The sequence below is a fragment of the Streptopelia decaocto genome, assembly GCF_964273445.1.
Source record: "Streptopelia decaocto genome assembly, chromosome: Z".
Classification (NCBI taxonomy): Eukaryota; Metazoa; Chordata; class Aves; order Columbiformes; family Columbidae; genus Streptopelia; species Streptopelia decaocto.
The window spans coordinates 80,111,688-80,125,818 of NC_138657.1; the positions used below are offsets into that span (position 1 = coordinate 80,111,688).

The 14,131-nt window shown below is 52.0% G+C and overlaps 1 protein-coding gene across 2 annotated transcripts in view; it reads right to left on the bottom strand.

Annotated features, from left to right (window-relative positions):
• The window catches only part of SMAD7 (SMAD family member 7), a 28,519-nt gene extending 18,425 nt beyond the window's left edge, over positions 1-10,094 (bottom strand). The window contains exons 1-5 of one of the 2 annotated variants that reach the window (XM_082074510.1): positions 9,865-10,094; positions 9,510-9,706; positions 8,338-9,076; positions 7,592-7,645; positions 2,317-2,388 (exon numbers count right to left, since the gene is read on the bottom strand). In XM_082074510.1, the coding sequence (XP_081930636.1) occupies positions 2,317-2,388; positions 7,592-7,645; positions 8,338-8,851 (640 nt within the window). In that variant the 5' untranslated portion in view covers positions 8,852-9,076; positions 9,510-9,706; positions 9,865-10,094. Of the gene's footprint in view, positions 1-2,316; positions 2,392-7,591; positions 7,646-8,337; positions 9,077-9,509; positions 9,707-9,864 lie in introns of those variants that run through there. The other variant, XM_082074509.1, reaches the window with a different exon arrangement.
• Positions 10,095-14,131: the final 4,037 nt, after the last annotated feature.

Here is a 14,131-nt window from a genome sequence, read left to right on the forward strand (position 1 = left end):
GCCAAAGCCCATGGTGCTACAGGAACCCGCCACCACCATCCATTATGTCTTCTTCCTCAGCCTCCGTTCCCAAATCTACCCAAATTAGGGTGGGTTTTTCGCTTTTCTTAAAGCCACCCTTTCGTCAAGGAGCAGCAAATCCAGCCTGGCCTGGAGGTGATGCTGGAATCTCCACCCAGCACCACCCATCCTCATCTTCCCAAACTTAGCTAAGACCAAGCCGAAGCTCTCCCCAACACACCCTGCCAATAACTCATTAAAACCACCTTCCAATACGCTCTTCTGCTAACTAAAATACACAAAGGGGGTGGGAAAAAAGAAGGAGAAAGCTTTGGAGTGCTGCAAAGTGCGTTTATTTTCCTTTCTCGACTGGGTCTCTCCAGTTGGGAATTTTCAGGGCCGCACTTCTGCGCGCGGAAGGGAGATGCCAGTAAATCAGAGCAAATTCAAAACAAATGCTCTTTCATGTGGAGGCATTCGGCTTTGTTTCAGAGCTTGGGTAGCTAACCGTATCCCCTTCATGAGTCAACTCTCCTATCAGCTCCTCATTAAACTAAATGGCTACAATTACATTTGGGGAGGAAAGAAAAAAAAAAAGAGTGGTTAATGATTGTAAAAAGGTTCTGTTTCCAGGCTTGGGAGGGGGGGGAACCTTTGGTAATGACGACCCAAAAATAAACCAAACTATCTCACGAAATAATACAAATATATTAAAATTGGGAAAAAATGGAATTTTCAAGGGGGAACACAGGTTTTTTGGGGGAGGAGGCTCTATGGGGAGCTGGGACTCCCCTTCCCACAGCCCCTCGGGAGGCACCGGGAACGAGCCGTGTTATTTCCTGCAGTTCAAGCCCCCACCTCCCGCCCTCCCTTCCCTTCGGGAGCGCAGCAGCCAGACAAGATGTTATCAATAGGCTGAAACCTTACAGAAAAGCCCCCTTTTAAAAAGCGAGTACTTCCTCTGCTTATTTCATGTGGTATCCTGTGGAACTGAACTCCCTCCTCCGCTCCACAACGGGTGCATTTCAGGAGGAAAAAAAGAAGAAAAAGATCTAACAACATCCTTATTGTGTTGATTTGCTTCTTGTCTTTTTTCTGCTTTACAGTCTATTTTATTTTCTTCCCTAAAGCTATAGCAAAAAAAAAACAAAACAAACCCAAAAGCCTTCTGCATTCAAAAAGGCAGCGACAAGTTTCTCTCTTCCCTCTCCCCCTTTCGTTTGATTAATTCTCATTAGGGCCTTTGAACAAACAATATGCTCCCCTCTCAAATAACAGACAGGGTGTATATTACACCCAAAGAAAAACAAACAAGGCTCACTTAAAGACATCCACACCAAACACAATTCCTGGAGAGACGCAGGGTAAGACGCGTGCGCCGACCTATTTCTGAAATTCCAGTTTCAGGGCGATGAATAAATCATAAATCAAGGAGACATCCCCACAAAGGAAAGCACCTTCAAACATCGGCGAGTACATGCAGGTACATGGTTTCAGACACCTTAATCCCGGTAGAGACAGAGCCCAGCCACAGAGTTGGCTGGTCCGTGGTAGGAGAGGAGGTGCTGGAGGCATCACACCTTGGAAAACGTGTTGGGTGTTGGACTAGATGACCTTTAAAGGTCTCTTCCAGACCAAACCATTCTATGATTCTACGAAAAACCCAAGAGGGGTGGTGAGACCACCTTCTGAATCCCCGCCCCATAACGGCACCTGGAGCCTGAAGGAGACGGCAAACAAGTCACAGAGTATCCATCTCAAGTTGGAAGGGACCCATAAGGATCATCAAGACCAACTGCCTCAGCAACAACTTCTGCAAAAGACAGGGTTACCTTTCATCCCTGGGTGCCACAGGCCTCACACATGAGATGTGGGATGTTGGTTACCCTACCAGCAGCAAAGGCTCTCATCCCAGAGACAAGAGATCCACCACCACCACCAAGTCAAGGAGAACTTGACGCTGAACGCTCCTACAAAGCATGACCGCACCTGCTCCGATAATCCATGTATCCAAACAAAGGGGTGGCCAACAGCACCTTCCCCAACATGCCTCTTCCCGCCTCGCTCCGAAAACTAATGGGAGCGTAAAGCTGGAATTTAAAGGAAATATGGGCTTTTGGGGATGGAGAACCTCACCAGGGATCTCAACACATCCTCCGCAAGAGAGGTACCAAAACGAAACCTAATTCCCCCTTCGAGCACGACCCTCTCAACCACTCGCATCCCCAAAACTCCCCAGCATCACTTGGCCATCCATCGGGACCCTCCATCAACACAACCCGCGGCCAAAACCAAGGGCAACGAGAAAGGTCTTACCTGAAAGCCCCCCAGGGGCTAGACAATTAGTTCCCCCTGTTTCAGTGGAGGAAGGCACAGAGTCTGGACAATCTGCTGGAGAGAAGAAAGAGAAAAAAAATCAGTATATAGGCAACTCTTCGCAGGCTCCCAGCTTTGCCGTGAGCGGAACACACATTCCAAAGGGTTTAGCAGGAAGCGATTACTAATTGTCCGCACAGAGACGGTAGTTCATCAAGAAGCATCCGCCCTAACTCGCCACCTCGATCAAGGCTGCGCATTGTGCTTCATCACCAGCCGAGGCTGATTATAGACCAGCAAAAATTACAGACTGGCTGTCACCTCTCTGGCCAAGTCACCGAGCAACGAGATCAAGGTTCTCATCGTTCTGATGTAAGCGAGCTCCCAAAAATGCTTAAATCGTGGCTGTGCGCACCCGATTTAGTCAACACCTGTAAGTCACCGAAATGGGAACCGAAAGGGAAGTGTCTCATCGCCACCCTTTTGTGGCAAACGGTCTACACTTGTGTTCCCCAGCTCAATTTTTGTCACCGCCAGCTGCCAGCAGATTTTACACCCCTCTGTCACCTCCAGGGACAGGCTGGCCACTGGATCTACTCCTCCATCCACCACCAAAGGGCAAGGGAAGGGTAGGATGGGCTGCCCCGTCACAGGGTTCTCATGATGCGAGGAGATGATCCAGCTCAAGGTTTGGAGCATCCCATCCCAAGCTTACTCCTCCAGGTGACAACAGCCAGGAGCCATCACCCATCCCCTGGTCCTACAGGCAAACTCCAGCTTTTTGGTCACTCCCATGGGGGGAAAAAAGGTCAAGGGCACTCCACGCCTGAGAAGATCCATGAAGTTCACACAAACCTTCTGGTCCTCCGCAGGTTCTCGGGGACTTTGGGTTTCACCAAATTTGGGCTCCCTAATGACACCATGCTGTATCTCAAAGCAAGGGCTGCCACCAGGACAGCAGAGGTAATTTTCTCCCTACTGATAAAGTCATTTTGCCAGATTTCATACCATGAAATCCCAGTGAAAAAGAAATTCCTAGCTGCATAGCCTCCTTTTATCAGAGTAAAGTAGAACCCTAACAGGAATATACAGTTTAACAGGATATACTTAATCAAACCAAAAACAATAGGGGAGACAGGAAATGGACTTACTTGTGAAATACTGTATACGATACACTCTCTAAATGCCTTGCCGTGCTTTCTATGCTTTAAAGAAATAAGCTTTTTCACTTTTTTTAACCCTTTCTAACCCAGACAGAAGATTCCTCGTGCCCTTTCCCTGAGATGGCTTCAGCTGCTTGGGCTATAGATGCTTTTTGAATGCAAGCTGGACCGCCCTGCCCTGCGCTGGGCTCCATCCACTCCTGTCACAGCGCCCTGACAAGCCCGTGGAATCAAGGACATAATTTGCCCTTTCCATGTTGGGATCATCCATGACCAGGTCCTCTGCCGGCACATCAGTGGGAGAAAATCCCATCCCGACTTAAAATGCACCACCCTAGCAATGGGTCTTAGAGCAACGCTGCTCCAGTTTGACTCCAAATCCATTCGGCATTTCTGCATTGAGGCTGAGAACAAGGAGATTTGGAGCCTCCCTGAACACCTGGACCGCTCCCTGATCCACACTGTCCACCAAAGAAAAGCCCTTCAAAACCATCAGCTCCATTCCCACGTCCCATCATCCAACAGCCAGTTCCCTTCATCAATTAATTACCTTCCAACATGTCTTCAGAGGACACAGAGCTGATGCACCTCGACTCTAGACCAAGCATGATGGTCAGGTATGGGATAGACACAAAAGTGGGACCTTCCTGGGTTCTCTGCCCTACACTGGTTTCATCCTCACACCCTTCCCGTTGCCCAGAGATCTGTCACTAGTAGACAGTACTTGGGTTAAGAGGTTGTAGGACCAGAGGTCTACCCAAGCCTACTGCATGTGAGTCGCCTCCCAAAACTGCCTTCTCACACCATAAAACCATTGCAGAGACACACAGTTATTACAGTTACAGCCCAACCTTGCAAGGTACTGAATAAATTCCTGGAAGCTGCCAAACTTCCAACTCCCATGAGAGTCAAAGCCACACGACGGCATTTATCTCTGCAGTGACATCTCAGTGGGTTTCTTGCACTCTTCATACTCCTGTCCCAGGTTGGGCAGAGAGGTGGTGGCTGAACCATCCCTGGAGACATCCCAGGCCAGGCTGGACGGGGCTCTGAGCAACCTGAGCTGGTGAAGATGTCCCTGCTCATGGCAGGGGGGGCACTGGGGGAGCTGGGAACATCCCTTCAACACAAACCATTCTGTCACACCAGCCACCCAGAAGCACAATGGATACAATCACTTGCAGCACCTTGTCCCATTTAATGAGGGGTCAAAATATCTGCTTGGATTATTTGGGGACACCACTGTCCATCTCGCTTCCAAGACAGCCACAAGCAGCAGCTCCTGCAGGGACACCGGGGATGCTGAGCACCCACAGGGCTCCAGGACAGCATGGTGAGCCGGGCCCCATCAAAGCCACCATCACCCATCCCCGCAAACGTCCCATCTGAAAAGGAAAGTCCTCTCCTTGACGAATGAGCAAGCCAGCCTGGACCCACAGCCTTCCAGCAGGAAACCCTGCTATCTATGGCAGATCTTCCCATCCTATGGCGAGCGCACAAACACCAGATTTATTCTATCAACACACAATCTGACGTGGCATGTGACAGTCTGCAGCAAATCCCCAGCTCCATGTCCATCCCTGCGTTCCTCCAACCAGCGACACAGCCTGTCCCAACCTCCATCACCTCCAAAAAAATGTAAACCCCATCATAACGGTCTTAAACTAAAAGAGGGGAGATTCAGGCTGGACATGATAGAGAAATTGTTGTCCCTGAGGGTGGTGAGAGCCTGTCCCAGGTTGGGCAGAGAGGTGGTGGCTGAACCATCCCTGGAGACATCCCAGGCCAGGCTGGACGGGGCTCTGAGCAACCTGAGCTGGTGAAGATGTCCCTGCTCATGGCAGGGGGGGCACTGGGAAGGTCCCTTCAACCCAAACCATTCTATGATCACAGGCACTGGCGACCACTGCCAGACCCCACGCTGGTCCAGGTATTCCTGTCCGTCCATCCCTATGAAGCACTTACAAGATGTTGCACTAAATGCTTCAGTATTTTTATGACCACTGTCACGCTTGGTGGAAAAGCAGAAGTTTCCTGTTGGATGCACGTTCCCAGCCCCACTGACAGATGCAGTTGCCCAAGTCTAAATGGAAGGACCATTCCCACGCAAGGTCTCAGAGGAGAAGATGGCTGATGCGCATCAACCATGCAAAACGCTTCACACCTTCCCATCATCACTTATTGTCCCTCTTCCATCCATGGTGAGCAATCCTCAATGCCGGGCTGGGCAAATGCCGCAGGAGATGGCACCGGTGCCGGGATGGAAAATCCTCGGTCTCTCCGCAGAGGAAACGCCGAGAAACCCTGAGCTTGCAAAACCCACCTGCAACAACAGACTTCCAGGCTCCGCTGGTGCCTGTCGCGGCCCCGTTAGCCAGAGCTCCGCTGCCAAATGGATTTTTCTTTTGAAAAGCAGGACTTTTTGGTGAGTAACCCAGTTGTTTCTGCGTTTCCGATGGTCAGCGTTAATCACTTCCTATTGGCCGATAGGAATAACTTTTCCTTTCGAAATGGCACATTCATGTTCTGCGGCTTTTCTGTTTACACACATTTTGCTACCTTATGTCAACACTTGCTAATGAATAAATACATCACTCGGCTAACTGAAAATGAGGTCCTGGCAGAGGCAGATTGGATGTTTAAACCCTGCTAATAGATTTATCCTAACATCCTTACAGGAAACCAAAGGCAAGCATTAACCCTTCTCTTCTGCAGCTCCGACCCCTTTGCACCACATGCCAGGAGCATCACTGGGTGGAAGCAAAGGCTAAAAACCCAAATATAAACTTTAGGGGAGCACTGTAGGGATGCAGTTGAAATGATCCCAATCTCATCCAAACCCAGTTTACTTTGCGACGCAGCAAACCCTCAGAATCTGTCATGGAACAGCTCTTCTGCATCCCAGCATGTGCTGGGGATGCTGAACCTCCTCCCCATGTTCCTCTTTCATTCACGAGCCTTTATCTCCTGTTTTTCAATGCTGAGGCAAAATATTTCATGCTTTGTTTGTTAAACAGCTTTGCTTATTTCCACAAGGCATAAAAAAAAAGACTTATTAGTGTTTCTTATCGGGGAAAAACAACAGTCCAGCCTCTGAGGGAGTATTGGGCAGGATGGGACCCCATGTGTCCAAAGCGACCTTAAGCCTGGGGTTTCTCCTAGTCCCAAGAAAGTGAAGAGCAACTATTTTAGAGAAACTACTCTTTTGGGAAAAAAAAAAAAAAAAAATTAAAAAGACCTGATATTAAGTCTTCAGAAAAACATTTATCTTTACCTCCCTGTAGCACCATGTCCCTCCTTGCCCGCTGTGACCAAGGGACACGACCACAGCGACCAGTGTCCTCCAGCCAGCGCTCCAGATCCACTAACCCTGGGGGAGCCAGGAGCTGCTGGTCCCCGAGCTCCCCCCGCTTCCGATTCTCCCCACCTCGCCTCCTTCCTCCAGCCCAATTTATCTCCCAGCCGGCCAGCTCGCTGCCAACCGGGAGTTTATGCAGACAACCGCAAAAGAGCCGGTGCCAGCCTCAAATGGGCTTCTCCTCTGGCACCCTGACATTCAATTACAAGCAACAGGCATGCAGAACGGTACTTAAAAAAAAAAAAAAAAGCTGAAGAAAAACAAGTTTTCAATCCCCCTCCCTAAATTCTTCAACGTGACAAGGCGGGATTGTAGGCTCACTTAAAAGACAGGAAGATTTAGACCAGCTCCATTTGTCAAGTCTCGTTGGGATGCCCAACCATCAGGGAGATGCTGACCAGAGCTGTGCTGCATCCCAACCCAAATCCCTGCAAATTCACCCAAGGGCAGGGGGTGCTGTGTCATTTACAACCAGAGCCCGTGTTTTTTTCCTGGCTTTGAGCAGCAAAGGCCTGTGCTGCATTGCAATCCCTCCTACCAGAGTTTTAAAATAATACTCTGTGCAGAGAATGTCTGAGATAAATCATATGTTAATTGTTCCAGAGGTATCAGAAGGCACAGAAGCATGCAAGCAGCCCAAAAGCAAAATGCATCACAGCATGACAAAGGCAGGAGATGCTTCCCCTGAGAAAAGGGGCTGTTTTCCCCTTTTTTTTTCTTAAATCTGCGTTCTGCATTGAAAAAGTCCACTTACCAGTTGGTTTGAGAAAATCCATTGGATATCTGGAGTAGGGTGGAGGGGGAGACTCTGGAATTAGAAAAGCACAGAGAAAATAAAGGCAGAGCCATGAGAAAGAAAAAAAAAAAAAAAGAAAAAAAAAAGAAAAAAGATAGGAACTTATGATAACAGTGGCATTCTTTTAGCAAAACTGTTTGTCTTAGCTCTGGGGGTTGGAGGCAGGGCAGCGAGGCGGTGATTGCCTTGATATTTAGCTGTCAGATAAACAAAAGGGGCCGTCTGGCGCCAGTCTCCCTGCTATCTGCCGCTCGGGCTGTCTGATCGGGGCCTCCTTGGCTCGCCGGAGCCGCGGCAGCGCCGGGGCCGGCAGCGCCAGGCGGCCCCTAATCCCCCGGCACGGCTGGGGACGGCGGGGAGGCAGCGCCGGAGCCCCCGGGCGGGGGAAGGGGGGCGGGCGGCCTGACCCCCTCCTCTAAATAAAAAAATATCGGAAAACACTAGAATTAAGAACTTTTTTGGGCTGTTTATTGGGGTTTTTTTCGGTGCCCCTCCAGGAAAAAAATTATAAAGTTGAGCGGGCATGGAGCGGAGTGGCATCCCCAAGCACTGCACCCCCCGCCGCTGCATCCCCACCTCCTGCGTCCTCATTCCCTGCACCCCCAGCCACAGCATCCCATCCCCTGCGCCCCCATCGCGCGTATCCCCATTCCCTGCACCCCCATCCCCTGCACCCCCATCCCCTCCGCCCCAACCCGCCCTACCTAGCTCGCAGAGCCGGCTGAGGTGGTGCGGGTTGCAGCAGACGAGCTCGGGGTGAGCCTTGCCGTAGGATTCACAGCAACATAAGCGCTTCACTTCGGAGCAGTGCCGGAGGTCAGGCCAGCGGAACACCTTGCAGAGCAGCACCGGCAGCGGGTACCAGTGCTGGCCCAAGCGGGAGTCGGCCTTGGCGGGCAGCAGCAGGCAGGGGGTCCGCGCCCCACCGCGGGACTCCACGGCGTGCAACAAGCCTTCCAGCTGCCGCTCCTTCAACCGCTTCAACACGGCGTGGGTCAGCGCCTTCAGTTCCGCCTCCGCGCCCGCGGACGCCCGGCTACCGCGGTTCGCTTTGCCCGGGCAACACCCGCGCCCCCCGCCGCAAACATGAGCCCGGGCCTCGGCCGCCGCCGCCCCGCCGCCGGGCTCCCCCGCCGCCGCCTCCTCCTCCTCCTCGCCGCCGGGCGCACGGTTCCTCCAGAGCCGCCGAACGAGCACCGAGCGTTTGGTCCTGAACATGCGGGACGAGAGGAGGGGCCCCCGGCTACAAAACGGGCATGTCGTCCGCCGCGCATGAAGGGGCCGGGAGCCGGGACGAGGCGGCGGGCAGCGGCAGGCGGCGGGCGGCGGGGGGAAGGCGGCGGCGGGGCCGAGGCGGGCTGTGGCATGCGCCAGTCTCCGCGCTGGGGGCCGCGGGTCCCGCCGCCTCCCGCGGGGGGCTGCGCCGGCCCGCGCCTCTGCCCGCTGCGAGGAAGAACAAACAAGAGCAAAATATTAAATAAAACAAAAGGGGGAGGGAAAAAAAAAGGGGGGGGGAGAGGGGGGGGGAGCCGCTGCTCGCTGTGGTTTTGCCCAAAAAAGAAAAAAAAATCAAAAGGCTGGGTACGGTGCGAGGCGCATCGCGCTGGGGGAGGCGGGTGGAGGTGGCCGGCGCCGCGCCGCCCTGCGCGGCTGCGGAGCGCGGCTGGAGCCGCGGGGGATCCTCGGCCTCCCCCGGGCAGCAGCTCCCATCAACCCGCCAGTGCTGGGGAGGGGGGGAGGGGGGTGGGTTGCGGGGGGGAGAGACGGGATTGATGCGACGCAGGGCAGGATCAAAAGATAAAAAGAAAAAAGCGAGCCAAAATGATGTCTATAGAAAAAAAAATAGAGAAATTAAAAAAAAAAATCAAACACCAACCCTAAGATTCGGACGTCGGAATCGGTTTAAGCATCTGTCACAAAAGAGAAGAACAAGCGCATCCAGAGTGTTGTATCCCTTTTTAAAGCCCAGGTCGTCCTGATGCGGGGTTTGAGTCTAGTTCGCTGGCTTTTTTTTTCCCTCCTTCTTCTCCGAGGTTTTAATTCACACGCACACACCGAGTCCTGATCCGGCTGCTGCGAGAAGGAAGAAAGAAAACCAAAAAAAAAAAAATTAAAAGCGGGGCTGTGTCCCCTCCTTCCCCAGCAGCGTGCTGCCGGCGGGGCGGGGGGGGAAGCCGGGCTGCCCGCCCCTCCGCGCCGCTCCGCTGTCACCGCCGCTTCTCCCCGCTTACATGGGTGCGGGGGCTGCCCGCGGCGACCCTCTCTCCGTGCTGCCGGCGCGTCTACCTCGCTCCTTTTTTATTTATTTAATTTTTCCTCCTCTCTCCTCCTTCCTTCCCCTCCTCCTCCTCCTTTTTTTTTTTTTTTTTTTTTTTGCTTTTCCTCGCCCTTTATTTTCTTCCCTCCGTTCCCTCCGCTCTCTCCAAAGGCGCCTCCCCGCTCCAGCGCCTCCCGTCTTTCCCTTCCTGCGGGGGAGCCCCGGCGGCGGGGCCGGTAGCGAGCGCGCCGCTTACGCGCTTGGCCGCGCCCGCCGTCCCCCCCGCATCCCTCCCCCGTTCGTTGCCCCCCCCGCCCGCCGCTCTCAGTGCGCAGCAGCGCGGCCCCGGCCCGGCCCGGCCCCGGCCCCGTCACGTGGGTGTCTAGACACCGTGTCGCTCCGGGAAAAAAAAAAAAAAATATATATATATATATATATATATTATATATTTATCTCCAACCGCCTTGCGCAAGCGGCGGCTCGGGTTGCTGAAAGGTTGTGGGTTCTCCCATCCTACCCCCCCGCTACACCCAGGGGTGCTGCACCCCCCGGGAGCTTGGGGGGGGGGGGGGGTGTGCTATGGCTGGCCCCCCTTTGGTGCAATGGGGGCGCCCCCAGAGGGTGGGTGTGCCGCACAGACTGTAGCCCGCTGTTCATATTGAAGTATTAAACCCTTTCCAGCCATAAAAATATGTGTTTTTTTTTTAAATACATGATTCTGACCATTAAAAGAGGGCACGGCACAAAAAAGCAATAACCCCAGGAATACTTTGCACTTTTACGGCACCTGTCGCCAAAGGGAACTATTTTCATAGAGGGTAAGTATACTCAGATTCTCACAAAATGGGAAGCAGGAATGACGAGCACGTAGCGCTCCGACTATTCTTGTTGCGAGTACTACTGGCAGTAGTAATTCCTGGCACCCAGGGTGCTCCGCAGGTCCCCCCATTCGAATTCTGCCAGCGAGAACCTGCCGAGGATGGGGAAACTGAGCCACCAAGAGGCTGCGGGGCCAGTGCAGCCCTGCTGCAGCCTGCAGGGAGCTGGGAAGTCCGGACAGGCTTCCTAAAGCCAGGCTTTGCTGGGCCAAGGAAGTCCCAACGCCAGCCTTTGTTGGGCAGGAGGCGTCCCCAAGGGTCCCCATTGTTAATGTCAGGCTTTGCAGGTCAGTAGACATCCCCAAGGGTCCCCATCTCTACTGTCAAGCTTTGCAGGGCTGGAGAAGTCCCCAAGAGGTCCCCATTGCTAACATCAGTCTTTGCAGGGCCAGAGAAGTCCCCACAGGTCCCCATCACTGATGTCAACCCTTGCTGGGCAGGAGAAGTCCCCAGGGGTCTCCATCACTAACACCGGGCTTTGTGGTGCAGGACACAAAGGGACCCCCCAAGGGTCCCTACCGCTAATGTCAGGCTTTGCTCGGCAGGATAAGTCCCCAATGGTCCCCATCTCTAATGTCAGTCTTTACTGGGGAAGAGAAGTCCACAAGGGTCCCTACCGCTAATGTAAGGCTTTGCTGGGCAGGAGAAATCCCCAATGGTCCCCATCACTAATGTCGGGCTTTGCTGGGCAGGAGAAGTCCCCAGGGGTCCCCTTCTCTAATGTAAGGCTTTGCAGGGCTGGAGAAGTCCTCAAGGGTCACCCGACGCTAATGTCAAGCTTTGCAGGTCAGTAGATGTCCCCAATGATCCCCATTGCTAACGCCAGGCTTTGTAGGGCCAGAGAAGTCCCCACAAGTCCCCATCACTAATGTCAGGCTTTGCTGGCCAAGAGAGGTCCCCATCACTAACACCAGGCTTTGCGGGGCAGGAAATGTCCCCAAGGGTCCCCATAGCTAATGTTAGGCCTTGCAGGGCCAGAAAAGTCCACAAGGATCCCCATTGCTAATGCCAGGCTTTGCTGGGTTGGAGAAGTCCCATGAGGTCCCCATCACTAATGTCAGGCTTTGCTGGGCAGGAGAAATCCCAAAGGGTCTCCATCCCTAAAAACAGGCTTTGCTAGGCAGAAGTCCCCAGGGGTCCCCATTGCTAAAGCCAGGCTTTGCTAGGCCAGAGAAATCTGCCAGGTTCCCCATCTCTAATGTCAGGCTTTGCTGGGCAGGAGAAGTCCCCGGGGGTCACCCGACACTAATGTCAGGCTTTGCTGGGCCAGAGAAGTCCCCAAGGGTCCCCATCTCTAATGTCAGGCTTTGCTGGGCAGGAGATGTCCCCAAGGGTCCCCACCCCACACGATGTCCCACAGATGAGTATCTCCTTTTTCACACAACAAGTGCAGGCGGAAAAGCTGCTTTAGGTCACTCGGTAAGTCAGTTATCCCATTGGAAGCAGAAGCCAAGACTCTTGAGTCATGGCTGCTACAAGCAAATCAGTTTCTAAAACAGGTGCACCCCACTAAACATGACACCAGCCATAAAATGGGGGGACAAAATGTGCCACGTGGGTAGGGTATTCCTGGGGTTTGCTGTTCTGCATGCCTGGCTTCAATAAAATAATAGAATTATAGAATTATTTTGGTTGGAAAAGACCTTTAAGATCATTGAGGCAGGAGTGCAGGGATAGTTTTAGAGGCCAGTCTTGCAAATGTTCACATAAACAGGCCAAGGAGACTCCTAATGGGCCTGGAATCACGGTATTTGCAGAATCTGGCTCTAAATAAGTTACGAAGGGGGTTAGATTTTGGGGCAGCCTTACTGAATCATCATGAGACTATAGTCACCCAGGCCCAAAATCTGCTTTGCAATAAACAGCAGGAAAATTTGAGGTGGGGAAGAACATTGTTTTCTGGCATCTTGAAGAATAATTTAGGAAGCCGTGTTACTCAACTGAGGTCTGAGGAAGGGGATGGACTCCTCGCTTCACCACCAAACAATTAGCAGCATTAACGAAGCTGCCTATTAAGTGACCCATCGAATTCTGTGGCCGCAGCCGAGGCCATTGCGAGGTTGGGTGGGCTGCGCGGTACCAAAGCCGAACAGCATCGGCATCCGCGCTCGCCAGAAAACCCCGTTGCTTCGAAAACAGCCACTTCTGCAGCCTGAGAAATGGAAACGGGATGACATTTTTAGTTTAGCGTCTTGTTCGCCAGCCTCTTGGAGTGACCTCATGTAAACTGAGTCTGATTTCCTCGTTTCCTCAGGGAACCTCAATCCTTTTTTCACTCTGATGCATATGGTGAATTGATAGAGAAAAACAGGGAAAAAGATATAGTTCCTTCTCCTTCCCGTATCTGCTGGCGAAAGATGCCCATTAATACACACATTATACTTTTTGAATTTTTAAAACTTTCCAGGCTGTTATAAATGAGATTGATTGCTTTAGTTTGTTTCCCAGCCCCCCCAGTTATGACTGCCATTATTTTAGCGTCATGAACAGAGCGACAAAAAGCATAATGGGGCGTATGGTGTGAAGGGATGGAGAATAGAAATGGGGTCCAGGGTTAATTTTCTTTGTTTTGGCCCTGCCGTAGGGACTCTGGGTGACTGTGGGTACCAGCAGCGTTTGCCCATCCTAGTGATCCCTGCAGGTGAAAATGACTCCAGAAGTGTGAAATATTAAATAACTGGTAAAGAACTGCTTTCTAATTAACCCTGCCAGCTTGCTTAAGCACACCGTACATATGTGCCCGTATGGAAAATACAGAAATAAGCGTAATGAAGCCAATAGAAACGTGTGAGGTACCTGGGTTAGGGAGATGCTCTGAGAAGGGGTGACAGTCAGACTGTGCTGTGGTGGGATGATGTTGCTCATGGGCAGATACACATGAGCCTGGACCAGAAACCTGGCCCAAAGTGCACCTGAGTCACTCCTAACCCATGAGATGGAATAAAATCTGTTCGAATCATAGAATAGTTTGGGTTGGAAGGGACTTTCAAAGGTCATCTAGTCTGCCCCCTCCCATGAGCAGGGACATCTTTACCCACATCGGGTTGTTCAACCTGAATGTGAATATTTCCAGGGATGGGGAATCTCTCGCCTCTGTGGGCAACCTGGGCCAGTGTTTCACCACCCTCAGAATAAGTGATTTATTACTTATATTCAGCCTGAATCTCCCCTCTTTTAGTTTAAAACCATCACAACAGGCCCTGCTCAAAAGTCTGTCCCCATCTTTCTTCTACCCTCCCTTTTTAAGTATTGAAAGGATTTGTATTAATAGAATGTATTGCTTTTGTTTGATATATTTGTAGCATGTATTTGTATTACATCCCTCGTGTGAAACAATTTAGCTCCTGGATGTCAAATCCCACC